This window comes from Quercus lobata, chromosome 4 (genome assembly GCF_001633185.2).
Source record: "Quercus lobata isolate SW786 chromosome 4, ValleyOak3.0 Primary Assembly, whole genome shotgun sequence".
NCBI classification, from domain to species: domain Eukaryota; kingdom Viridiplantae; phylum Streptophyta; class Magnoliopsida; order Fagales; family Fagaceae; genus Quercus; species Quercus lobata.
Window position 1 is genome coordinate 3,990,001 of NC_044907.1, and position 26,626 is coordinate 4,016,626.

Genomic DNA, 26,626 nt, shown 5'->3' on the forward strand with positions numbered 1-26,626 from the left:
TGTACAAAGGGCACTCATTAACTGGACTCTAAGAAGAATACCCTCTTTCTCCCTCTTCACCTAATCATTCCCCTCATTTATATATAAGTCCTTAATGTGTCGAGTCAAGAAGCTAAGAGAACTCACGTTTTAAAAAACTGGCTTAAACGAGTTCAAATATTCTCAAGCGAGATCAGGAAAAAAAAAAGTTTGCTTAATGCTTCAAATCTTGTGCAAGATTGATGAAACAATAACCGACCATGCTGAACTTATACATGGTAGGAAGTAGTCAAGTAGAACTGGTTTTCACTTTCCAGAGTAAATGCATGCAATAAATTAAATATAAGAAACAAACAATTAGTTCAAGAACTTAAACAACAAATCAGTCGCTACTGCAGGTGACATTTTTCTTTTGAAGGAAATTTTTGAACCAAAAAGCAGAGGCTTTCATGTATCTTTTCAACCCATTTTTGTAATCTACATAATTGATACCAAACCGAAGAGTAAAACCAGATTCCCATTCGAAGTCATCAAGAAATGACCATGCAAAGTATCCCCTCACGTCAACCCCAGCCCTGCCAAAACCATAATCATTAATATCTTAGACACTGTTACTTAAATGTGGGTATGATATGTATTTATATTCATCAATTACCAATCAGTGAGAGTAGGAGGGTCAGGCAGGTCTTATCTTTACGGACTACTAGAATTACACTTAATAAAAGTTTTTTTTTTTTTTTTTTGGGTAAATCACTTAATAATTTTTTTTTTGGTGGGGGGTACTTTAACTCATATGGGTTTTTACTCCTTACCTCCAATATTGTCAGAGGTATGATATCCGTCATCAAGTTACTGTTTAATATGATATGAGTTACTAATGAGTATAACAATAAAAATTATGCTATATTCCTTAAAAAAAAATTTAAGCATATATTTGAGTCTAATTACTTTTGGTAAATTACTTATTAAAAATTTAAGCATAGATTTGAGTCTAATACTCTAATCATGCTATATTAATTTTTTTAAGGCTTTCCTTTTTCTTTTTTTTTGGAGGGAGGGGGGAGGGAGACTTTAACTCATATGGATCCTTACTCCTTAACTCCAATATTTTTTGAGGTATGATATCCATCATAGAGTTATTGTTCAATGTGACATGAGTTACTACTAAATATAACAAAGTTATTGCACGTTTGACCTTGTTGCCACATGTCTAAAATGATTAAAAAAAATTATTAAAAAACGAAGAAGAATCACTATGTGATGTAATTGAACCTACCACAAGATTTGAGGTAAAGACTATCTTAGTTGACCTTATCACAGTTTTAGATGGATAAAAAAAAACAAAAATGAAATCAGTTACTACTCAACAAGATATGAGTTACTAATGGATGTGATAAATTAAAAACTATGTCATGTGGAACCTTCCTATTAGTATGGTATATATACCATATCAAAAAAATGTGGGTATTATAGACTTCCCTTAATTCACACATATATAATATTTCTAAAACTAGGCCTTTAAGTGATCATATAGTCAAAATGGAATCATTTAGGGTGTCACATGTCTATACTTTCAACCACACCTCTCTCACTTCCACCATCTACCTACATAAGGGGGAAATTTTTTTCTAATGCTATATGCATAGTCACTCACCTTATAGCCTTCAAGAGATTTGATAGATGACTATGGTGGTAATTTAACCTCAAGCTATCATTGAGTGCCTCTTGAATTGGCAATGAGCCATTATCACCAACTCCTGAAAAGTACAAATGTAGAAGTATATTGGATCTCATTACATGATATAAATTTCAATTACACTACTGAAATCACAGAAGGATGAAGATTTTGTTTCTTACCATTTTCTGTAATGTAAATAGGTGGATTGTTGTATTTTTTATTTACATATAGCACAAGTTCTCGAATTCCTCTTGGATAAACGTAAAGCCAGCTAGTAGCGGTCTACAAAACGATTTATAACATAGTTTTTTTAGTATATACATGGAGTTGGAGTATAATACTCTTCAGAGAGAGAGAGAGAGAGAGAGAGAGAGAGAGAGTACTGGTTGACCAATAGGAATGCCATCCTTTTCCGCTGTGACATCAAATGGGTTGATTACATGAGTATAGGGAAAACAATATAAGGATCAAAATGCAAAAACGACTACAAATTTTATTACAAAAAATTTTCAAACTTAAATGACAATCAATATAATTTATGCCACTTCAACAGAATAAATGTTAGAAATACTTTTTAAGACTAATGACACATAATTTTAGTAAAATTTATGTAATAAAATTTGTAATACATATTTCTAGCACCACTCAAAATATAAATTATAAGGCTTATCAAGGTTGTGGGTTTTGAGCTTACTAGTTAGATTTACATGGCTATCTGTTGTGTAACTGAGGTTAATGCTACTAGAAGATGTAGAGTCATCTGCATATCTTGCGGTGTAGTAATTTACTCCAAGGAAATCCAGAGAACCCTTTAGCATCTTGGATTGCAATTCAGTAAATATAGGTAGTCGAGTCCCAACCAGAGCTCTCATGGTCTCAGGGTAGTCCCCAAAAATTATTGGATTAACAAACCTACGAAAATAATAATAGAAATAATCACAAGTCTCCTCATGAGGGTTTGATACAAAATATTGGGACACTACTTCAATGACTTAATTAAAAGTTTAAGATAGTAACTTAATTGGTAACACTATCCACACTACTCACATATAAATATTCTGATAAATTTCCTTTATCTATTATAAGTTTTCTAATATTGAATCAAACTACAATCTAATTAGCTAAATTTTGTGTTAATTGGATATTGTTTACTGTCTAATTTACAAAATTATATCAAAATTAGACAAAATTATATATTTGAGTATGATTTTAAAGTACAAAATATTTGAAATATAAATATTTAAATATTTAAATATTTTATAATGAGATAGGGTGTTTTTTGGTAGTCATAAATGCTAGTATAGAACGTTTAAGAAGGCAATATAATTCCCCAAATTATTTATTAGAAGAAAATATGTGTTTACATATACACACCTGCCTATCTTTTAGTTTCTCAAAAAAAAAAAAAAATATATATATATATATATATATATCTCTTTTTATCCGTATACGCCTGCATTTATTTACACATAATGCAACATTATTTAAGATTTTGATGGTAGGTAAGCGTGGATGTTGCATTATGTGTAAATAATGGCTTAATGCTTATTTTACAGTCTGAGATGTGAGAATCTTTATATCAAGATTCTCACTCTAGGGACCGTTTGGTAACGTTATTATAATAACGTTATTTGTATTTCTTGAAAATACGTGTGGATAAAAAAAAAATGTATATAAATACGTGTAATGCTGTTTAAAAACTGAAAAGTGTTACTTAAAATCACGAATCAAACAGCCCCTATAGATTACTTAAAAAAAGAATCTCACTCCAGAATTAAGCCACGATTATAAACTCAAATGCACATTAAACGAGATGTGTGACTAGTAAGTAAAATAATATTTTTGACCTTGTTATTAAAGAATGAGTATGATTAACAAATACTCTTTAAAAATTTCTTAACAAAACTATTTTTAGAACGTTTTGATACCATTTTTATAGAAAATATAAAAAATTAGTAAAAAAAATCAGTGGCTTTTTTCGTTTTTCATAAAAAAAAAAAAAATTCTAAACTAATACCTTTAAGACATCCATTAACTTTTACCCTAAAGAATTTAAACAAAGATTGGCCTTGGTTTTCAAGTAGAGTTTGAAAGCTGTGGAAATAAAATATGTAGTAATTTTGTCTAAAAAAATGATAAGAAGGAGTATTAGTATGTTGGTAAGTTAATAGGCTAACCATGCATTGTTTTCGAACGAAACAATTATGGATAGACCACAAGAGAAGGGACTGAACCATACATTCAAAGCTAGCATCGTGCATCGTGGTAGATAGGCTTAGAAGTTAAAATGCATCTGTTTACTGTCACCTACCTTCATTTCAAACCAAAAATGCATGCTCTTTGCAAATGTATTTTTAAAGAAAACAAAGCCAATGTTATCCATAGAAAATTTACAATTTATTCATTTCCCACTTTTTTTTAATGTAATATTCATTTCCCACTTAGCCTACGTGCAAGGAAACGTGCATTAATGTTTATTGTCATGAGCTAAGTAAAGTGATGAAGTGCTAGGCTACAAAATGATCTTCATACCCATTGCACAGATATATAATATTTTTATTTTTGTATACAATAACAGCAACAGGGTTTTAATCCTAAGTCATGCATGTATGAATTACGGTGTATTGCAGTTATTTATTTATTTATTATTTAAGATATCTGTTTTAATGTTTTAATAACTCATAGGAATTCAGGTCACAACAGTGAAAGACAAAAGTGCTTATTTTATTTATAGGAATTCATTAGGTTAGTATAAAATTAAGTAATTACCATCCAAAATTAAAATCAAGGCCTCTAAATGCAGCCTTGGTGCTGGCAACTGTTTGATATTTGGGCAATATCCAATAACTCGCTACTGTAATCCCAATTTCTCCCATTTGAAAAGCCTACCAAAAAAAAAAAAGAAAAGAAGAAGAAGATAATTCCATCCAATAAAGAAAGCCCACTTTTGCAATATTACGAATTAACCATCTTTTTTCCATAATAAGAATATATATTATCTTTTTCTCATTCATAAGGATTAAATAGTTTAATAGGTATTAATAGGTAAACACTGTGTTTCTCTCTCACTCACACACACATAAAGTTCTTTATATATATATATATATATATATATATATAAGATGGAAATTTTACTCTAGTTTAATCTAAGTGTATATGTGTATCACTCACACACAATTAATTAGTCAGTCATAAGTTGGTATATCCTCTTCAAATTTATTACTTAATTAAAATTAATTGTTAAAAGCTCAAACCTGATACTTTTTCTTGTACAGTTTCACAGCAGCTGCATGTGAAAGAAGTAAATTATGTCCCACTATATAGGGTTCTGTCCCAGAATTCCCATATGTGCAATTTCCGACATAATTAGAGCAACGACCAGGTGCCGCGGTGCCTGTTGCATACCCTCCAATGGTAAATAAATTTGGTTCATTAATTGTGATCCAAAACTTCACTCTATCACCAAATTCTTTGAAGCAGAAGTCCACGTAGTTGAGATAATCATCCCTAATTATAGGAGATTGATCAATTGTTTATTAATTAGATTGTAGATTTATTAATTGCATAATAGATTTAAATGTGTATGTCAAAACTTACACTATGTTTGGGCTCAAGAATCCACCATACTCATCTTCAAGAGCTTGTGGAAGGTCCCAATGGAATAGAGTTACAAATGGTTTTAAACCTGATTAATGAACTATAGTCAATATTAGGAAGAGGCATATATTGAAACTACAATTTATGATTAGCTTTATGAGTAGCGTGTGAGAGGGAGTGAAATTTCACCTTGAGATAAAAGCTCATTTATGAGGTTATTGTAGAATATGACCCCTTTTTGGTTCACTCCTCCACTTACTTTTCCTTCTGAGGACAAAATTAAACTTTATTAGCAGCATTACATGTTACTTGGAATATATACCATATAAAAATATTTTTTTTTCTTCTAAAATGACATGTTATGTTGGTTCTCAGTAGAGAAAAAATGGTCATGAAATTATGCCTATTCCTTTAAATGGACTTCAAAGAAAATAGCAAAGGTTGAGTTGTGGTCTTACTAGGTAGTATTCTGGTCCATGAGATGGAGAACCTAAAGAAGTCTAAACCAATTTCTCTCATCAGAGCTATGTCCCCCTGAAACATTTCCCGGTCTTTTCATTAGTTTAATGCAAAAAAGAAGAAGAAAAGTAAAAGAAAAAAAATTATGGTTTCAACTGCAATATAGTGGATGTGTAGAAGGGTAGCTAGGGACAGAACAGAATAATTCTTTTTGGTGTGTAAGAGACTAATAGAATACAATCATATGAATCATACCTCAAAACGATAGTAAAAATTATCAGCTATATCCCCTGTAGTATGGTCCGCAATTTTTTCTGTCATGACACCATAAAATATCTCAAAAAAATTGTCTAAGTGGTACACTATATATATAAAAAAATTGTTATACATCAAAATTTAGTTATGCATAGAAATAAAAATACAGGTCATTTATGAGTATGACAGCCATTTCTTAGCAGGGAAGACCCTATAAGATTACAAATAATAGGGAAAATTTTTAATTAAACAATAATTAACAAGAATCCCTTTGACTGGAATGTTCAAACCTTAAGAGACATTATTTTGTACACAATTAATTATACCTTTCTTTTTCATTAATACAGTCTCATATACGTGACCTACATGCAAGGCCCACTTTTATAATGAATGTGTAAAATACTTGGTGAACTGAATAATCCGCTTTGGGGATTTTCACCTCACCTCAGGCCAAGGGCTTGCCTTGTAGCCGATATTGGATTTTGGCTTGACACCCGCACGGCTTTGTCCTCTTAGCGAGTGTGGGCATGCTCATTGTGCAAGAGTCCCTATTGCCTTCAGCGCAAGCTTATAAGGCATAGGGGGAGCGCTTCTCTAAGCGATGTGGGACTCTTGCACAATGAGCATGCCCACACTCGCTAAGAGGACAAAGCCGTGCGGGTGTCAAGCCAAAATCCATTATCGGTTACAAGGCAAACCCTTGGCCTGAGGTGAGGTGAAAATCCCCAAAGCGGACAAATAGATTGTGTCACTACAGTTTTCTTTCTCTTAGTGATGCAAATGTAGGTTGGTCTGGAGAACTAACTAGTAGTTGCTTGGTTTGCCTTTGTTTGTACATTTGGACATTCATGTTGATTGAATACAATTTCCATTCACTAAAACTGCGAGAGAGAGAGAGACCTGGATGTTCCCTGGTGAAAGTGTCCCATATGCTAGGTCCTTTTCCACGCTGATATGCAGCCCCTTCATACTTTCAATAGAAATTAAGAGTACCCCAAACATAATGAGTATAAGAACATAGTTAATTAGAGTTGATGTAAATATTAGTATTAGTGCAGTGACATATGTACCTGGTAAGCACTTGAGGCCCCTCCAAATATGAAACCAGCTGGAAAATCTCTCCGACTAAGACTTTCAGTGCAAGAGAAAAAATAGACTACAACAAGCAGCACATACAAAAGGAGATGACGACGACGATGAAGTATTTCCATGTCTGTCTTTCTCCAACCCCCCCTGTATCGTCCAACCACAGAAGAATAGGCACACTTATATAGTCATTGAATTACACAACTCATTCAGTGTACTTAATTTTATTGTTTTACTGTTTCTTAAAAAAAAAAAAAAATGTTATTGTTTTACTTAAGCATCACTCTTTCCTGTATTGGATATACATATATTTGGGTCATCTAGATCACGTTGCTCAATGCTCAATATATTGAGGTCTGCATTTGATTGTGTCCAAACTCTTATTAATTACTAATCGTACGCCTTGGTATCTAATACCATGTGTTGCTATTCCAAATTCCACGATTCCGATTGCAATCAAGGGTAGGTTATCAATCCAGCCCATGTACTTGTAATTTTATTTTTCTTAATCTACTTGTGGACATTAATTATACACCAACTTTTCTTGCTTCTTGTTTAGCAAAAATTCTTGCTTCTTTAATTATTCGGTAGTATTAATTTGAAAAAGTCTAAATCGACTCTAGTCTTTGAAACTTGATCGCTCTTCAATAATACAATATGTGCAAAGTTGATTAAGATCCCAACTTTTTTTACATGCAACTTGTGATGAGAATAATATGATTAATATCACTTTTTAATAGGCTCATAGGTTCATTATGAATTATTACTTTTACTATGCACAATCACACACGTCAACTGTTGTAAACAAAGTTCTATTTTTTTTTTTTTTTTTTTTTTTTGATGAACAAGTTCTAAAAATTTGTATCCCTAGTCTTATTTTATTTTAATGATATAAGCAATGTTTACATTATGTGGTACATGCGTCTTGGTAGCCTTTCCCACTTAATTCTACATCATCTATCAATAAATCTAGTCACTAGTCACACAATTTATAACTTTCTTTTTTTAACAACGATTGAAGTGTAAGCATATTATGATTGATATACAATATAAATGATATTAGTGATGGCCGGTGAGACTAAATAACACATTATCATAAATTTGTTGTGAAACTTTATGTCTCTGTCATGAAACATAATTATTTGTTTGCTAAGTTAAGAAAGGGATGAGTGCATGAAACGGTGGATCAGGGGTGGATTCTCCCATGGCCCATCAAAATTGTTATACACTATAAATTTTTTCTATGACAAACTTCATTTGAAAAAGAAAAAGAAATATTCATGGGATTCTCCCATGGCCCATCAAAATTGTTATACACTATAAATTTTTTCTACAACAAACTTCATTTGAAAAAGAAAAAAGAAATATTTCTTATTTTATTAATCTCTATTTCAATGTTAAAAAAATTATAAAAGAAAAAAAAAACAGTATTATTCCTTTTCAAAGGTGATTAAAAAATAAAAAATTCTTAATATAATACTTTATATTCTTCTTCATGTAAATTTGTATATAAGTAATTAAATATAAAAATGATAACATAATAAACTCCAATGATTTATATTATTTAAAGTTAATTATGAAATTTCGAGTATATATTTTACAATATAGTTTTAGAAATATTACAATTTAATTATTTAAGAGTCTATATTAACAAAAATATCATAATTTATATGAGTTGTGTTTAAAGTCAGTCTAACAATTAAAAAAGTTCTTTCAAGTGAATTGTAAGTGGAATCTTAACTCTTAAAAAAAAAAATTACTAAGTGGCTTATGCATGTTTAAAAAACATCTACCAGATAAACACAATATAACAACTATGATTTAGTTTTCTTTGCAATAAAATATCACTTAAATCACATAATTTTTTTTTTCAATAAAAATTAAATTGGTCTCAAGTACTCATATACATGCGTGTGAATTTGTCATTTATAAATTTTCCCTCCACTAATGGCTCCCCCACTTGGAGTACGTTGAACGCGAAATTGAAAAAGTCAACAAAGATGCAATTATCATTTGCATATCTATCAAATTCCGATAAAATCCCGTGGATTATGATAGTAATACACTTTTATCATAATTAATTATTTACTTTTTCTCTCATAATTATTTTTGAATACCTTCCTTCCATAGCACATGGCTACCTTCTACCAACAACCTTAAATCATACAGGATGGTTAGGTATAGTACGAGGAACGTTAGCTGCATTAGTCTGTAGCTCCAACTAACCACAAAAGATTATATATATATATATATATATATATATGCATCGGATTCAGATCTTCTAGATTTCTTAAGATACTTTATCAATAAAATTTGTTAAATCCTAATATTTTTTTTATAATTTAAGAATCTAGATTCTGTCATATCAGTATTTCACTAACAATTCTCTTAAAATAATTAAAAGAAATGATATGTCAAAAAGAAATTATGAGGGCGTTTGGATTCAGATGAATCCTGCGTCCACGTTTCCAGTGTCACGTTTTCTCTTTTTTTTTTTTTTTTTTTTTTTTTTTTTTTTTTTTTTTGGCCCGCATTTGTTGACTTTGGGGGGACAAATTTTACTGTTATGAACAGTAAATACACTGTTCACGCACTGTACTGACACTGTTCACACATTAAAAAATATTAAAAATGGATCCCACGGTACTATTTACACATTTAAAAATTATTTTGCTACAGTGTTTTCAGTTTTCAATTTTCAGTTTTCAGTTTCAGTAACAATAAGCTCAATCCAAACGGACCCTATATGTCTACAATATTTTTATAATATTTTTACAATAAACCCTAAGTGTTACTGGTAGTTATTGTTGGGACAAAAAAGTAATCTTAATGTTAAGTTCAAATTTAAACCAATAACAACTAACTATTTATGATTTGTTATGAAAATGTTATAAAAATGTTGTAAAGTAATATTGTAAACAAAACAATTAAGATTATTTTTAAAGGAATGCTGACATGACAAATTCTAAATTATTAAATCATTAAAAAATGTCTAAGATTTAAGGAAATCTAGAGGATCAGAATCCTCTCTCTCTCTCTTTATATATATATGATAAATTTTAGTTACAAAATTGGTTTTAATTTAAAACTACAACCTTACTCAATATCTTTTTATTAGAGATGAATTTTGACAAATCCACTATTGGATTACATTTTTTTCTTATAATCTCAATACTTGCAAAATTTCTAGAAAAATATAGATTAATAATTATGTCATCAATAAATTTTTTAAATGACAAGTTTTTGTAGTTTAAAATTATGCATAAAATATAAATTTATAGATTATATAGTAAATAATATCCGATTGATATAAAATTTGACATGTATATTAAAAGAGTAAAGAACATGCAATTGAACAGTTAAATTTTTAAAATATATAATAATTTTTATTTTATTGATTAAAATTATAACCTAATGATACAACTAATTTTATAGTTAATATTTAATTATTTAATGTCCACAAAAGAGTTTGTGTATAATTATATATGTACATTAAATATTAATTATATGCCAACTTTTTTTCGTCTTATTTAAAAAGCAAATAAAAAATTCTTGCTTTAATAGTTATTGTGTATAGCGTTTGAAAAGGTCTAAATCAACGCTAGTCTTTGAAACTTGATCGCCCTTTAATGATACAAAATGAGCAATGTTAATTTTAAGACCAAAACTTCTTTTACATGCAAGTTGTAATGGGAATAATATGATTAACAAATCAGTTGCTATAAATTCAACTACTATCTTGGTACAACAAAGGTTTGCTTCGGATGACATTTTCCTTTTGGAGAAAATTTTTAAACCAGAAAGCAGAGCTTTTCAGGTATCTTGTCAACCCATTTTTGTAATCTACATAAGTGATGCCAAATCGAAGAGTATAACCAGATTCCCATTCAAAGTTATCAAGAAATGACCACGCAAAGTATCCTCTCACATCAACCCCAGCCCTGCCAAACCAAATCGTTAATATATATCTTAGAACTATTGAAACACACAATTATGATATTTTAGGGTGGTAAAATGTAATATATATATATATATATATATATTCTATCAGTTTCCAATATGAGAATAAGAGCATTGCTTTTGATTAAAAAAAAAAAAAAAGAGTTGGGAGTGTTAGCATGTCTTAATCTTATCTTTACATATTGCCAAAGTTACCATTAATAAAAGTTTTCAGCATATGAATTTAGGTCTAATTAAGTTACATATTATTTTTTAAATTTGTTTATTTTACTTTTATGGGGAACTTTGACTCACATGGGTCCCTAGTTTTGGGAGGTATGATACCCATTACAGAGTTACCGTTCTATGTGACATGTGATTATAATAAAGTTACCATCATGGATGACCTTATTACTGCATGTTTGAAAGTTACAATGTGATGTGACTGAACCAACCATCATATCTGTGGTAAACACTATTTTAATTGAACTTATCATAGTTTAAGATAAAAAAAATAAAAATAAAATATTAGAAAATAAGTTAATGCTCAGTGTAATGTGACTTACTAATGAATGTGACAAAATTACTATAAAGTGAAATCACGTTATTAGTAGAGAAACCATATCTAAAAACACATGGGTATTATAGAATTTCCTTAATCACACATATATAATATACCCAATATTAGGGTTCAAGTAATAGCTCAATCATCATAATGGCACAATTTATGGTATCCTTTGCATGTGGTTCGAACTCCACAATTCCTTCACACACACTATATGCAAAGTCACTCACCTTATAGCCTTCAAGAGATTTGATAGATGACAATGGTAGTATTTTATCCTCAAGCTATCGTTGAGAGCCTTTTGAATTGACAATGAGTCATTATCATCAACTCCTGAATAGTATAAATGTATACATGTATTTGATTTAAAATCAGATAACTATTTTCAATTAAATTGAAGGATGAAGATAGTTTCGTACCATTTTCGGTAATGTAAATAGGTGGATTATTATATTTTTTCTTTACGTATAGCATAAGTTCTCGAATTCCTCTTGGATAAACGAACAACCAATCAGCAGCGGTCTACAAAACCATTATTTATATAGTTTTCTTAGCATATACAGGGGATAAAATACTATTATATTCAAACATTGGGTGAGAGTGAGAGAGATTACTGGTTGACCAATAGGAATGCCATCCTTCTCTGCTGTAGCATTGAATAGAGTGACTACATGAGTGTTAGAAAAAAAATATAAGGAAAATGAAAAAGTGACTACCAATTTAACAACAAAAGACTTACAATTTGAGGGGACAATGAATATAATTTATGTCATTTCAACAAAATAAATACCTAGAATACTTTTTGATGACTAATGATCAATTTTTTTTAAATTTTTTTATACATATTCTTTGCATCACCCAATATATAAATCAAGGTTATGGATTTTGAGCTTAACTAGTCAAATTTACGTTGCTATCTGTTGTGTAACTTAGGTTGACGCTACTAGAAGATGTAGAGTCATCAGCATATCTTGCAGTATAGTAATTTACTCCAAGGAAATCCAGAGAACCTTTTAACATCTTGGATTGCGATTCAGTAAATATAGGTAGTCGAGTTCCCACCAAAACTCGCATGATCTCAGGATAGTCACCAAAAATAATTGGATCAACAAACCTACACAAATAATAGAAATAATAACAAGTCTCCTTATAAGGGTTTGATACAATTATGTTGAGACAATACCTTAACTACTTAATCTAAAATCTTAAGATTGTGACTTGTCACAAAATTAACTTATCGTAGTTACGCTTAGAATGCTTACGTTGTTGTTGTTGGTTTTTGCTGAATTGCTTAGAATGCTTCTCTTAACTAACTTTACTTCAAGCCAAAAATACTTGCCTTTTGCAAATATGTTTGCAGACAAATGCGTTTATTTATAGGAATTATTGAGTCTAGTATAAAATTAAGTCATAAAACTTACCATCCAAACCTAAAATCAAGACCTCTAAAGGCAGCCTTGATGCTAGCAACTGTTTGGTATTTAGGCAAATTCCAAAAACTTTGTACTGAAATGCCAATTTCTCCCATTTGAGATTCCTACAAAAATCAAATTCAGATTATGAAAGAAAACTTTTGCAATATTCTGAACCTTCTTTTTAACTTATTAAGAATATATATGAAGCACAGTAGATTATCTCATTTTTGCTTAAGAAGGATTAGGATAGTTTTCTAGGTACTAATAGCACAAATAAACCAAGGCTAGTATTCTTTGTAATCTAAAGCACAACCCAGTATTGCTAAACACAATGTCTGTCTCACACACACATGGCTCATTAATTAGTGAGTCATAAATTGACATATCCTCTTTAAATTGATAATTGCTAAAAGCACATACCTGATACTTTTCCTTGTATAATTTCACAGCAGTTGCATGAGAAAGTAGTAAATTATGTCCCACTATATAGGGTTCTATCCCAGAGTTCCCATATGTGCAATTTCCGATATAGTTAGAACATCGACCAGGTGCTTCAATTCCTGTTACGTAGCCCCCAATGGAAAATGTATTTGGCTCTTTAATTGTGACCCAATACTTTACTCTATCACCAAATTTTTTGAAACAAACATCCACGTAGTTCCGATAATCATCCCTAATTATAGGCATTTATGGATTGCTGATTAATCAGATTGCATATATACTAATTTCATAATAGATTTAATGTGTGCTTCAAAACTTACACTATGTTTTGGCTCAAGAATCCACCATACTCCTCTTCAAGGGCTTGTGGAACATCCCAATGGAATAGAGTTATAAAAGGTTTTAAACCTGATTAATAAATTATATAGTCAATATTAGGAAGAGACCTAAATTGGAAAAATAAAAATAAAAAAAAATAATTATGATTAGCTTTATGAGAAGCATGTGAGAGGGAGGGAAATTTCACCTTGAGACAATAGCTCATTTATGAGGTTATTGTAGAATGTGATTCCTTTTTGGTTCACTCCCCCACTGATTTTTCCCTCTGAGGACAAAATTAAGCTTTATACATACGATTATATGTTACTTTGAATACATTACCAAATAAAGATATTTTTCCCCAAAAAATTACATGTTTTTGTAGGTTCTTAGTAAAAAAAAAAAATGACAAAGGTTGAGTTAAGCAATGCTCTTACTAGGTAGTATTCTGGCCCATGAGATAGAGAACCTAAAGAAGTCTAAACCAATTTCTTTCATCAAAGCTATGTCCCCCTGAAACATTTTTCAGTCTTTTCATTAGTTTAATGCATAAAAGAAAAGCCCAAGTTTCAACTGCAATATAGTGGATGTGGAGTATATAGGTATATAGTCTTTTTTTTAATTTCTTTTTGATGTGTAAGAAATAGGGATGGCAATGGGGCAGGACAGGAAAATTTTCTTGCCTCATCCCACCTCTTAGGGCCCAGTGAAGCCTCACTCTACCCTGTAAAACTCTACTTCTTGTTAATTTGCCCCACAACTATTACAATTTTTTTTAATAAAATATGTTTCCTTAATAAAAATATACTTGAAATTACAACTAAATTTATCTCATCAAATCAAACTAATATTTAGCAAAAAACTGATAAATATTATCCAAGTGTTTAATAAGACAATATCACAACAAAACCTAAAATCTCATAGTCTAATACATAACAAAATAGAGGTAGAGAGTCACATTGCGTAGAATAAAATAAGTTAATATTAATATGTTTGTTTAAATAATAGGGTTTTAGGGTATAAAAATTTACAATTAAAACTTTTATTAACGCGGGGCAGGGTGGGAACAAGGTGGGGCGAGGCAGGTCCAAAAAGTCTAAACCCATCCCACCCTACTCTATAGTATAGGGCTAAAGTCTTGCCCCATCCCCACCCCACCACCTTTGCGGGGCAGGAAAACCCGTATGGGGCGAAGTGGGGAGGGGCCGGGCAAAATTAAAGAAACCAATAAAATACAATAACATGAATTAACCATACCTTAAAATGATAGTAAAAATCATCAGCTATATCTCCGGTGGTATGGTCTGCAATTTTTTCTGTAACGACACCATAAATTTCTCAAAAAATTGTCTCTAATGAGTTAGGTGATACACTTAAAAAAAATATTATGCATCAAACTATAGAATACAAAGAATAAAAAAGCGAATTTTATTTTAATTACAAAAAGTTTTATGTCACATATGTTGATCACCCATTTGATTATAAAATGCGCTATACTAAGTGCATGAGTATGACAGCCCATTTTCTTAGCCAGGGAAGACACTACAAGATTACAAATAAAAGGAGAAATTTGTAATTAAAGTTTAAACAATAATTAACAAGAATCCATTTTTTCGTAAAAACTCCGTGTACTATACTCTATGTATAGATGTAAGGTTCATTTTATGTAAGAACAATGTCTAATACACTCGGTAAAAATAATTTCACCTTAATATATAGGATGCGTTTGCATTATTCTAATATTTAATTATTTATTGACTATAAAAGTTCACTGGCCCAAAGGTCAATACATCCTATCTTTGGGAGGATTAGGTTCTTTCCTTTCTCATTACCCACCAATTTGAAGGATTTCAATCTAGCAAAAAATCAATTGTAGTAAAATTAGATGATGAAGCTGATTTACTGAAAGAAATCTTCTTTGGTCTTTGGAGCTCATTGTCTATTTACCTAAAAGCCAAAATTTAAATCCAAAACAAAGCACTATGCAGCCTTTGGAGGACCCCAATTTCTGTCCTTGACACATACTAGTCGAAGTTAGCTTGTTGTAATTTCCGATGCATTTTTAGGTTAGTCTGCAGAACTAGTTGCTGATTGTTTTGGTCTTGTTACTAAATTTGTATATTCTCTTGATTGAATAGTAACAAAACAAGTATAATTTGAATAATGTTGCGCTCCACACCAATTGACGTGTGGTCTTTACTTTCATTTTTATGGACTAAGTAGTTACATATTAGATACACATGAGGAGAGTTTTAGATAAGTACAATATATTCAGTTACAAATGAGATAGGAGTAATCCTTGCAAACTTCAATCTGATCTAGTCTTATCACTTTCATTTGGGTTGCTTATCTTGATAGGATCCTTAAGCATATAGAATTGCTTATTCACATAAAAGTGTGTGTGTGTAAGAGAGAGAGAGAGAGAGAGAGAGAGAGAGAGACCTGGATGTTCTCTAGTGAAAGTGTCCCATATGCTAGGTCCTTTTCCATGTTGAAATGCAGCCCCTTCATACTTCCAATTGACATTAAGAGAACCCCAAACATAATATAAGAACATAAGGAATTAGTGTAGAAAGCATGTAAATATTAGTGTTAATTCAGTGACACATGTACCTGGTAAGCACTTGAGGCCCCTCCAAATATGAAACCAGCTGGAAAATCTCTCCGACTAAGACTTTCAGTGCAAGAGAAAAAATAGACTACAAAAAGCAGCACATACAAAAAGAGATGGTGATGATGATGAATTACTTCCATGAATGACTTTCTCCAACTCCCCACGAATGTTTCCATGTCTGACTTTCTCCAATGTTAATTGAAGGCAAAGAGATGAAAAATTAGATAAAAAGTAAAAGAAGAAACTAGAAGTAAGAGCTTTTAATTAAACAAGGTGTGGATGTAAGACTTCAAAATATGTGGTGGGTGGAGTATCAACGTGTAAAGGTAGGATATGTGATGGGAAATAAATATCAAGTGGGCAGTGACTTTTTGTTATTTGAAAAATGAAAGAATAACTAAAATACTTTGTGCAGTGAGCTTGAGTTTAGCTGTCTAAAATATAAATTAAAGTTAAGGTTTAATGTTTTACTGTTATTTAATTTAACTTTTTAGTTAAAATATTAGTTATAAAATTATTTATTTATTTATATTTATAATTATTAATTAATTATTTATAACTTCATTAGATGGACTACTGGTTTGATTTTGGTCCAACCATAAAATTGAGAATCACTTTTTATTTCGATTCTTTAATCGTACCAGTTTTTAAAACTATAGATTCCACTGCAATCCATGTGCTTATGATTTTTTTTTGTATTCTTAATTTTATTTTTCTTAACTCACTTGTGGACATGTCACAAGTGGAGTAAGAAAAATAAAATATTAATTAATACTTAATGTACATTAAATATTAATTATTTAATGTTGGTGTATACCGTTCGAAAAGGAGTTGGTGTATAATTAATATTTGATTATTTAATGTCCCCAAAAAATATGGGTGTATAATTAATATTTAATATACATTAAATATTATTATACACCAAGTTATTTTTCTTGTTTAAAAAGCCAAAAAAAAAAAAAAATTCTTCTTTAGTTATTATTATTATTGTTGTTGTTGTTATTTGCTGGTGCTTCTTTAGTTATTCAGTTTAGAGTTTGAAACAGTCTAAATCAATGTTAGTCTTTGAAAGTTGATCCCTCTTTATGGTTGGTTTGAATTAAGGGAAAGAAAAAGAGAGTAGAGTAGAGTAAAATATAGTAGAATTGATCTAAAATTAATGATATATACAAAATGAACAATGTTAATTAAAATCACAACTTTTTTTTACATACAAATTATAATGAAATAATATGATTAATATCACTTTCTCATATGCTCATTATTAATTAATTATTACTTTTATTATGCACCACCGCAATTGGGTCACGACTGTAGTAAACAAAGTTCTGAAAAATTATATATCCCTAGTATTATTTGAATGATATAGTGACCGTTTGAATTTAAATGCGTTTGCATTTGTGCTTGTGCTGGTCTTTTTTGTGTGGGTCTCATGCATTGTTCACAAGACCCGCAAGTACGGATTTCAGCAAATTTTTCTTTAAAACTGGATCTCACAGTACTATTCACACATTTAAATATTATTTTATTACAGTGTTTTCAGTTTTCAGTAATAAGCGGTATCCAAAAAAACTCATAAGCAATGTTTACATTAGGCGGTAATTGTGCCTTGGTAGCCGTTCCCACCCTTTTTTTTTTTTTTTTTTGTGGACATCTATCTATAAGATATTAGTGGTGGATACAGTTGGTATTAGTGGTGGCTGGTGAGACAAGATAAAAGTGATGTTAGATGATCAATCCCAATATATTACCATAAACTTCTTGTGAAACTTTCTATCTCTATTATTTCACTTATGAAACTTCATCAAGCCGTGCGGGAATAATAGTAGTACTAGTATATTTTAAAATATATTTTTAGAAATATTACAATTTAATTATTTATTAGTCTATATTAACAAAAATATCATAATTAATATGAGTTGTAATTAAAGTCAGTCTAACAATTAAAAATTCTATCAGATCAACACAATATAAAAAATATTATATTTTTTTTCTTTGCATTGAAATATCACTTAAATTACATAATTTTTTTTCAATAAAATTTAGATTGGTCTCAAGTACTCATATACATGTGTATGTATTTGTCGCTTATAAATTTTGCCTCCCCTGACATCCAATTTTGGCTCCCCCACTAAGTGCCAAGTTTTTTTTTTTTATTATTATTTTGTATTTTTATTTTTTTATATTTTACATCCATGGGATTTTGTTGGAGTTTGATAGAGATGCAAGAAGAAAAGTGCTTCTTTGACCTTTTCAAATGAAATCTCAAAAAAAAAAAAAAAACCTTATACCATACACTGTGGTTAATTATGTATAATTCATATCAGCTAGCAATCTCTCTCTCTCTCTCTCTCTCTCTCTCTCTCTCTGTGAGATTGAAGTTTAAGAAATTGTGATTCATATAAGATCACCTTCACATAAGTTCATCACAATTGTAAATTGATCACAAGTTTAATTCACAACACATAAAAATTTATAAATTCTTCTGTAATACTAGATTCATTGTAGGGATTATATATGAAAGAATAGTACTGAATTAGTAATTCTGAAAATAAATGCATGCTGCAATTCCTCCTAATATAGAACAGAAAAAAAAAAATTAAAGAATTAGTTCAACATACAACAAATCAGTACACTTGCTATAACTATAAATTACAGTTCACTGTACAAGTACAAAAAAGTTGGCCTTCTGGTGACATTCTTCTTTTGGAGAAAGTTTTTGAACCATAAAGCATTAATTGTAAAGGATTGAGAAATTTTTTTTTCTTTTTTAGAAAATAATTAACTACGTACGTTGGGTTTTAATTTTGAAATTTCACGTTTATCATTCAAAGGAAATGTCCTCTCCTCTTTTTCCTATGCAAATGTTCTTAGTTTGGAAATTGATATAGTCTTTGTTAGTAGAGGTAGTGTGAGTTAGAGAGAAATCCAGAATTAATGTGATTCAGCTTAGCTGCCTAGATTGATAGTAGAAAATCATTAGTGGCTACCTTTATACTAATTACAAATTTACAATGAATCTGATGTACATGGGTTATATGAATTTAATTTTCTTGTTATACAACTTTACAAGTACATGGAAAGAGGAATTTGATGAACTTCGGTGCTCTACGAATTTGCCAATGTGAAGAATTGTTGTAGAGTTTAGCTCAATTTGTGACTCTTGTTTTGTGGAATTTGAGCCAAGGTAGAGATTTGTTAGAAATTGTCTCAAATAATTGACTTGGATTGAGTTTTCATGGAAGGTAAATATATTCCTTTTTAAACAACTAATAGTACTCATTGTTTACAAATGAATGTATTCCTTGTTCAGGAAAAAAAATATGTATTGATATCTTACAAATAAACAATAATATTAAGGTTTGATGGCTTTGAATCACGACTCCTCACACATGGAAAGAGACTTTGAATTAATTTGTGAATACCTTTTGAGTATGTAAACACTTTTGTAATCACTCTCTAAAATATATAGTCATTATATGAAAATAATATTCATTCATAGTGTAATCATGTTAATCATAATTAATTGTTTTTTATTCACATGTTCTTAGTCTTGTTTATTAAACACTTTCATCGTCTAAAAAACAAAATTCAATATTAAAAATTTTGTTGATTCACTTCAATTAATTAAACATAAATTTCATTTTATGTATGTTGCATGCACACCAAATACAAAAAGTCAAAAATGCAATTATTTCTATGACAAGATATACACTTTATATAACATAATTTATACTTCTCTTTCATTTGATATAATATAATATGAATTGTGGCATAATATATTTGTCGTGATTTATGAGCTGTTTGCTTTATAAAGTGTATACATTATGAACGATTGTTGGGTAGCATATATTTAATTAGTAGGATGAATGTTAGCTTCAACTTACCCGACAATAAATAAAAAAAAGATGAAGAACGTTAGCTACATAAATATAATATGAATTGTGGCATAATATATTTGTCCATATCATTTTTAATGAACTAGAACTCGGAATTGGAATTGGAATGTTCAACTCTTCAAGACTAAAGTAATAATGAAATAGATTTCAATAGCCCTTTTTGTTTATTAAAATATATTTATTAAAAAAAATTCAAATATTCATCATTAAAAGAATATTGGGTCCCAAAAATGATTATAAACAACTTTTTTGTCTCTCCACTAGGAAGATCCGGTTCTATCAGGTATACATAAAGGAATCACTTTAGTTCTCAAGTGGATTTTTACACCCAAAAAAAAAAAAATTCAAGCAAAGATGAGCAATCCAAGAAGCACAAAACTTCACATAGCCATGTTTCCCTGGTTTGCCTTTGGCCATATCACTCCCTACCTGCACCTCTCAAACAAGCTTACAGAGAGAGGCCATAGGGTGTCTTTCTTACTGCCCAAAGGAGCACAAGCAAAGGTAGAACATCTCATCCTTTATCCAAACCTCATCCACTTCTATCCCCTTCTTGTTCCCAGTGTAGATAGGCTACCCCCTGGTGCCGAGACTGCCTCAGATGTTCCTCTTCCACTTCGTGGACATCTTTGTGTTGCCTTTGACCAAACCCAAGACCAAGTTCAAACCATTCTGAGCACTCTCAAGCCTGATTTCATTTTCTTTGACTTCAGCCCTTGGATGCCAGCCTTAGCACACCAAATTGGCTCCAAGGCCATATGTTATTCCATTGTAACCCCAGCAACGCAAGCACTAAAGGTTCCTACCAAGGAGAAACCAGAGGATATGACTGTAGAAGACTTCATGCAACCGCCTCCTGGCTATCCTCCTTCGTGTGTGCGAATAAAGTCCAAGGACCATGAGATTGCACAACTAAAAGTGTTTGCCAAGGCTCTTGGAACAGAGATGTCTCTTTATGTTCGAATTACGTATGGCTTGATTTGGAGTGATGCCCTGGCCTATAGGACATATCATGAGTTTGAAGGGCCATATTGTGACTACTTAAAGCAGCATTATGCTAAGCCTGTGCTGCTAACAGGACCTGTCCTGCCTAAAGCACCGGCCACAAAGCTAGATGAGAAATGGACTAATTGGTTATGCAATTTCAAGCAAGGTACTGTGGTGTATTGTGCATTTGGGAGTCAAAATAAACTACAAAAGGACCAGTTTCAGGAGCTACTTTTGGGGTTTGAGTTATGTGGGCAACCATTTTTGGTGGCTCTGAGTACTCCAGATGGTTGCGCAACAATTGAAGAAGCTTTTCCAGAAGGCTTTGAAGAGAGAGTTAAAGGGAGAGGATGGGTGTATGGGGGATGGGTACCACAAACATTGATATTGGAGCACCCATCTGTTGGCTGTTCTGTGACCCATTGTGGATATGGGTCCATGTGGGAGTCTCTCTTTAGTGATTGCCAAATAGTATGCGTTCCATACCTTGGTGATCAAATTGTGGGTGCCAGGTTAATGGTGGAAGAACTTAAAGTTGCAGTGGAGGTGGAGAGAGAAGATAATGGGTGGATTTCCAAGGAAAGCCTGAGTAAGGCCATTGTCTCTGTGATGGACGAGGACAGTGAAATAGCTGGGCTGGTGAAATATAATCATGCCAAGTTGAAGGAGGAACTTACTAGTGAAGGCATGCAAGAGAGATATTTAGACACTTTCATTCAAAACCTGCAAGGTCTTATGGATTGACTAAGTGCTACATATGAACCCAACTACTTAATCCTTTGCACTAAAAAGAGCAGTAGCAGTTTCAATTGAGGAAGGATTCACTTGTGTTATAGTTTGGATGCTACTTCTTTGTCAATGTTGTTCTATTTGGATATCCAGTTGTATTTCTTTTTTGGGTTGTACTTGTGTTTCGTTTCTCTTTTAGCAAAAAAATGACAGTAATGATAAGGAAAATACAATTTTTACTACTTGAGCTTTGCAAATAGAAGTATGTCAAGTTGTAAATATATTTAAAGTTTGTTGCCAAATCCTATTATTATTTTGCTTCTGCACCTTCCTTCCCACCATCCTAATATCTCAGCAACCTACTTAGGCAGCCGACAAACCTCAAAGAAGGAAACATTTGCAGCCATAAGCAAATTATAACTAAATACTGCAGCAACAGCTTATCAACATGTTTTCTCCACTGCCCTTGGACATACAACAGCAGTCCATTTAAATAATTGTCTATTGAGGGTATTCTTTACAGCTTAAAATCTTTCCAAAAGGTGCAATCTTGCACAAAGAAACATTAGAGGACACCCTTGGACTCCACGTAAACATACTTCCAATAGATGCTCTGGAAGCCCTATAATAAGAGTGGACATCAAACTTTCTATATTCAATTAAATTCCAAACCAACAATTAAGAAAGGAAGAAACTAACTCTAACTCCCTCAACTCTGCTCGACTTCAACAAATCTTTGGTTATGATGAAGATTCCCAAATGCAACCAAATAAGAAGCCAATTTGGCAATCTTACCAAAACTATCACAAAGAAATTTGGATATAATATTAGGTCTAAAAAACAAAATTCGACATTAAAAATTTTGTTGATTCACTTCAATTAATTAAATATAAATTTCATTTTATGTATGTTGCATGCACACCAAATAGAAAAAGTCGAAAATTCAATTATTTCTATGACAAGATATACACTTTATATAAAATAATTTATACTTTTTTTTCGTTGGATATTATATAATATGAATTGTGGTAGAATATATTTGTGTGATTTATGGCTTTTTGCTTTGTAAAGTGTATACATTATGAAAGATTGTTAGGTATCACATGTTTAATTAGTAGGATGAACGTTAGCTTCAACTTACCCAAAAGGAATAAAATAATAAATAAAAAAAAAAGATGAAGAACGTTAGTTACATAATTTGAAATAATCAAGAATTGTTCCCTTATCAAAAAATATATATAATCAAGCAAAATCTATAAAGATCCAACCTAGTCCAATCTTTATTTAGGAACAGCGATATATATATATATATATATATATATTTTTTTTTTTGCTTAAAGTATATTTGTATTGTGAAAAAATGAGAAAAAAAATTAGGCTTAAAAAAAAAAAAAAGACCTTGTACATTATACCTAAAAACTAAAAATTGAACTTATAAACTCTAGCCAAACAGACAAATTTGATTCATTAGATTGTGCACAAACCCAATCGGTGTGGCTCTCTTTTTTTCTCAAATCCAAACCTTTAAAGTCCAATCCAATACCTGAAGCCACCTCCAATAAATCCAAACCCACATGTTTTAAACCCAAACTCAATCAACCCACCCCAAAACATAAGCCCAAGCACCACACTTCCTAACCCAATACCCCCATCAAGCCAAAAGCCCAAACCCAACTTCCATATTTAACAAACTACCCTTTAGTTCCAAAACTACATTTTGACCCCTTTATTATATAGAATTACCCAAACATCACTTTACCAAATTGCCCACACAGAAATGTCAATATCATTTTTAAAATCCTAAAGGCTTAAAGTAATAACGAACTAGATTTCCATAGCTCTTTTTGTTTATTAAAATATATTTGTAAAAAAAAAAAAAAAAAATCATCATTAAAAGTATATTGGGTCCCAAAAACAACTAAATTCCACCAATTGTCGGTCTTACTTATCCTCTAACTTAGGATGAACGTAAGCCTCAACTTACCCAAAAAGAATAAAAAAAAGATGAAGAATGTTAGCTACATAATTTGACATAATCAAGAATTGTTCCCTTATTAAAAAATATATATAATCAAGCAAAATCTATAAAGATCCAACCTAGTCCAATCTTTGTTTAGGAACAACTAATTTAGTTTTATTTATTTTGCTAAAAGTTTACTAAAGTATATTTGTATTGTGAAAATTGAGAAAAAAAATTAGGTTAAAAAAAAAAAAAAAACTCATACATGATACCTAAAAACTGAACTTATAAACTCTAGCCAAACAGAGAAATTCAATCCATTAGATTGTGTACAAGCCCAACTGGTATGGTTCTCTTTATTTCTTAAACCCAAAGCTCTAAAGCCCAACCCAATACCTGAAGCCCCCCTCCAATAAACCCAAACTCAATCAACCCACTCCAAAACATAAGCCCAAGCACCACACTTCCTAACCCAATACTCCCATCAAGCCGAAAGCCCAAACCCAACTTCCATATTTAACAAACTACCCTTTAGTTCCAAAATTACACTTTGACCCCTTTATTATGCAGAATTACCCAAATATCACTTTACCAAATTCCCCAAACAGAAATGTCCATATCATTTTTAAAAACCTAAAGGCTTAAAGTAATAATGAACTAGATTTCCATGGCTCTTTTTGTTTATTAAAATATATTTGTAAATAAAAAAAAAAATCAAAAATTCATCATTAAAAGTATATTGGGTCCCAAAAACAACTAAATTCCACCGATTGTCAATCTTACTTATCCTCTATCTTAGGATGAACATTAGCCTCAACTTACCCAAAAAGAATAAAAAAAAGGAAAAAAAAGAAAAGAAAAGAAAAGATGAAGAATGTTAGCTACAAAATTTGATATAATCAAGAATTGTTCCCTTAAAAATATAAATATATACAAGCAAAATCTATAAAGATCAAACCTAGTCCAATCTTTGTTTAGGAACAACTAATTTAGTTTTTTTTTTTTTTTTTTGGCTAAAAGTTTACTAAAGTATATTTTTATTGTGAAAAAAATGAGGAAAAAAGAAAAAGAAAAAAAATTAGGTTAAAAAAAAAAAAAAAACTTGTACATGATACCTTAAAACTGAACTTATAAACTCTAGCCAAATAGAGAAATTCGATCCATTAGATTGTGTATAAGCCCAACCAGTATGGTTCTCTTTATTTCTCAAACCCAAAGCTCTAAAGCCCAACCCAATACCTGAAGCCCGCCTCCTATAAACCCAAACCCACATGTTTTAAACCCAAACTCAATCAGCCCACTCCAAAACATACGCCCAAGCACCACACTTCCTAACCCAATACCCCCATCAAGCCAAAAGCCCAAACCCAACTTCCATATTTAACAAACTACCCTTTAGTTCCAAAACTACACTTTGACCCCTTTATTATACAAAATTACCCAAACATCACTTTACCAAATTGCCCACACAGAAATTTCCTTATCATTTTTAAAAACCTAAAGGCTTAAAGTAATAATGAACTAGATTTCCATAGCTCTTTTTGTTTATTGAAATATATTTGTAAAAAAAAAAAAATAAATAAAAAATTCATCATTAAAAGTATATTGGGTCCCAAAAATAACTAAATTCCACCAATTGTTAGTTTTACTTATCCTCTAACTTAGGATGAACGTTAGCTTCAACTTACCCAAAAAGAATTAAAAAAAAGAAAAAAAAAAAAGAAAAAAAAAAGATGTAAGAACGTTAGCTACAGAAATTTGATATAAGACAAGAATTTGTCCCTTAGTTAAAAATATAATATAGATCAAGCAAATCGATAAAGATCAAACCTAGTCCCAATCTTTGTTTAGAAACAACGTAATTTAGTTTTTTTTTTTTTTTGGCTAAAAGTTACTAAGTAATGTATTGTGAAAAAATGAGGAAAAAAAAAATTGGTTTAAAAAAAAAAAAAAAAAACTTGTACATGATACGTAAAAACTGAACTTATAAACTCTAGCTAAATAGAATAATTTGATCCATTAGATTGTGTACAAGCCCAACCAGTGTGGTTCTCTTTATTTCTCAAACCCAAAGCTCTAAAGTCCAATCCAATACCTGAAGCCTGCCTCCAATAAACCCAAACCCACATGTTTTAAACCCAAACTCAATCAACCTACTCCAAAACATAAGCCCAAGCACCACACTTCCTAACCCAATACCCCCATCAAGCCAAAAGCCCAAACCCAACTTCCATAATTAACAAACTACCCTTTAGTTCCAAAATTATACTTTGACCCCTTTATTATACAGAATTACCCAAACATCACTTTATCGAATTGCCCACACAGAAATGTCCATATCATTTTTAAAAACCTAAAGGCTTAAAGTAATAATGAACTAGATTTCCATAACTCTTTTTGTTCATTAAAATATATTTGTAAAAAAATAAAAAATAAAAAATAAAAAATTCATCATTAAAAGTATATTGGGTCCCAAAAACAACTAAATTCCACCGATTATCAGTCTTACTTATCCTCTAACTTATCATATCACAATTATCAGTCTTATCCTCTAATGAGAGAGATGACTGTTTTCTTCATTTGCTAAGATTACAGGATATCTCATATATATACATGGATCTACAACTAACACCTATATTTTGTACTAAATATAAAGATTGTAAGAATATTTTTTCATCACTAACCCATTGAAAAAAAAGTGTGAT

At 30.8% G+C, this 26,626-nt stretch overlaps 3 protein-coding genes across 6 annotated transcripts; 1 reads left to right on the forward strand and 2 right to left on the reverse strand.

Annotated features, from left to right (window-relative positions):
- Positions 1-361: 361 nt before the first annotated feature.
- On the reverse strand, positions 362-7,195 carry LOC115984415 (beta-glucosidase 17-like). Its single transcript, XM_031107444.1, has 13 exons — positions 7,039-7,195; positions 6,869-6,938; positions 5,969-6,027; positions 5,713-5,788; positions 5,444-5,521; positions 5,255-5,342; positions 4,912-5,164; positions 4,427-4,542; positions 2,352-2,569; positions 2,041-2,072; positions 1,837-1,939; positions 1,634-1,736; positions 362-554 (listed from the first exon to the last, which is right to left on the reverse strand). Exons 1-13 carry the CDS (start codon positions 7,177-7,179, stop codon positions 362-364), a joined length of 1,530 nt encoding a protein of 509 aa, XP_030963304.1. The 5' UTR covers positions 7,180-7,195.
- A 3,466-nt stretch (positions 7,196-10,661) lies between these two features.
- On the reverse strand, positions 10,662-16,575 carry LOC115987473 (beta-glucosidase 17-like). Of its 4 annotated transcripts, none has more exons than XM_031111025.1 (13): positions 16,346-16,575; positions 16,175-16,244; positions 14,990-15,048; positions 14,170-14,245; positions 13,941-14,018; positions 13,735-13,822; positions 13,394-13,646; positions 12,980-13,095; positions 12,455-12,672; positions 12,173-12,225; positions 11,978-12,080; positions 11,789-11,891; positions 10,662-10,995 (listed from the first exon to the last, which is right to left on the reverse strand). In XM_031111025.1, exons 1-13 carry the CDS (start codon positions 16,520-16,522, stop codon positions 10,782-10,784), a joined length of 1,608 nt encoding a protein of 535 aa, XP_030966885.1. In that variant the 5' UTR covers positions 16,523-16,575; the 3' UTR covers positions 10,662-10,781. The 4 variants fall into 4 exon arrangements, with proteins under 4 accessions (XP_030966885.1, XP_030966887.1, XP_030966886.1 ...); XM_031111027.1 differs by having other exon boundaries at positions 12,173-12,201; positions 16,346-16,574; XM_031111026.1 differs by having other exon boundaries at positions 12,173-12,204; positions 16,346-16,574.
- Positions 16,576-20,581: 4,006 nt separating this feature from the next.
- Positions 20,582-22,189, forward strand: LOC115987475 (UDP-glycosyltransferase 79B9-like). Its single transcript, XM_031111034.1, has one exon. The coding sequence runs from the start codon at positions 20,600-20,602 to the stop codon at positions 21,974-21,976; it is 1,377 nt and encodes a 458-aa protein (XP_030966894.1). The 5' UTR covers positions 20,582-20,599; the 3' UTR covers positions 21,977-22,189.
- The last annotated feature ends 4,437 nt before the right edge of the window (positions 22,190-26,626 follow it).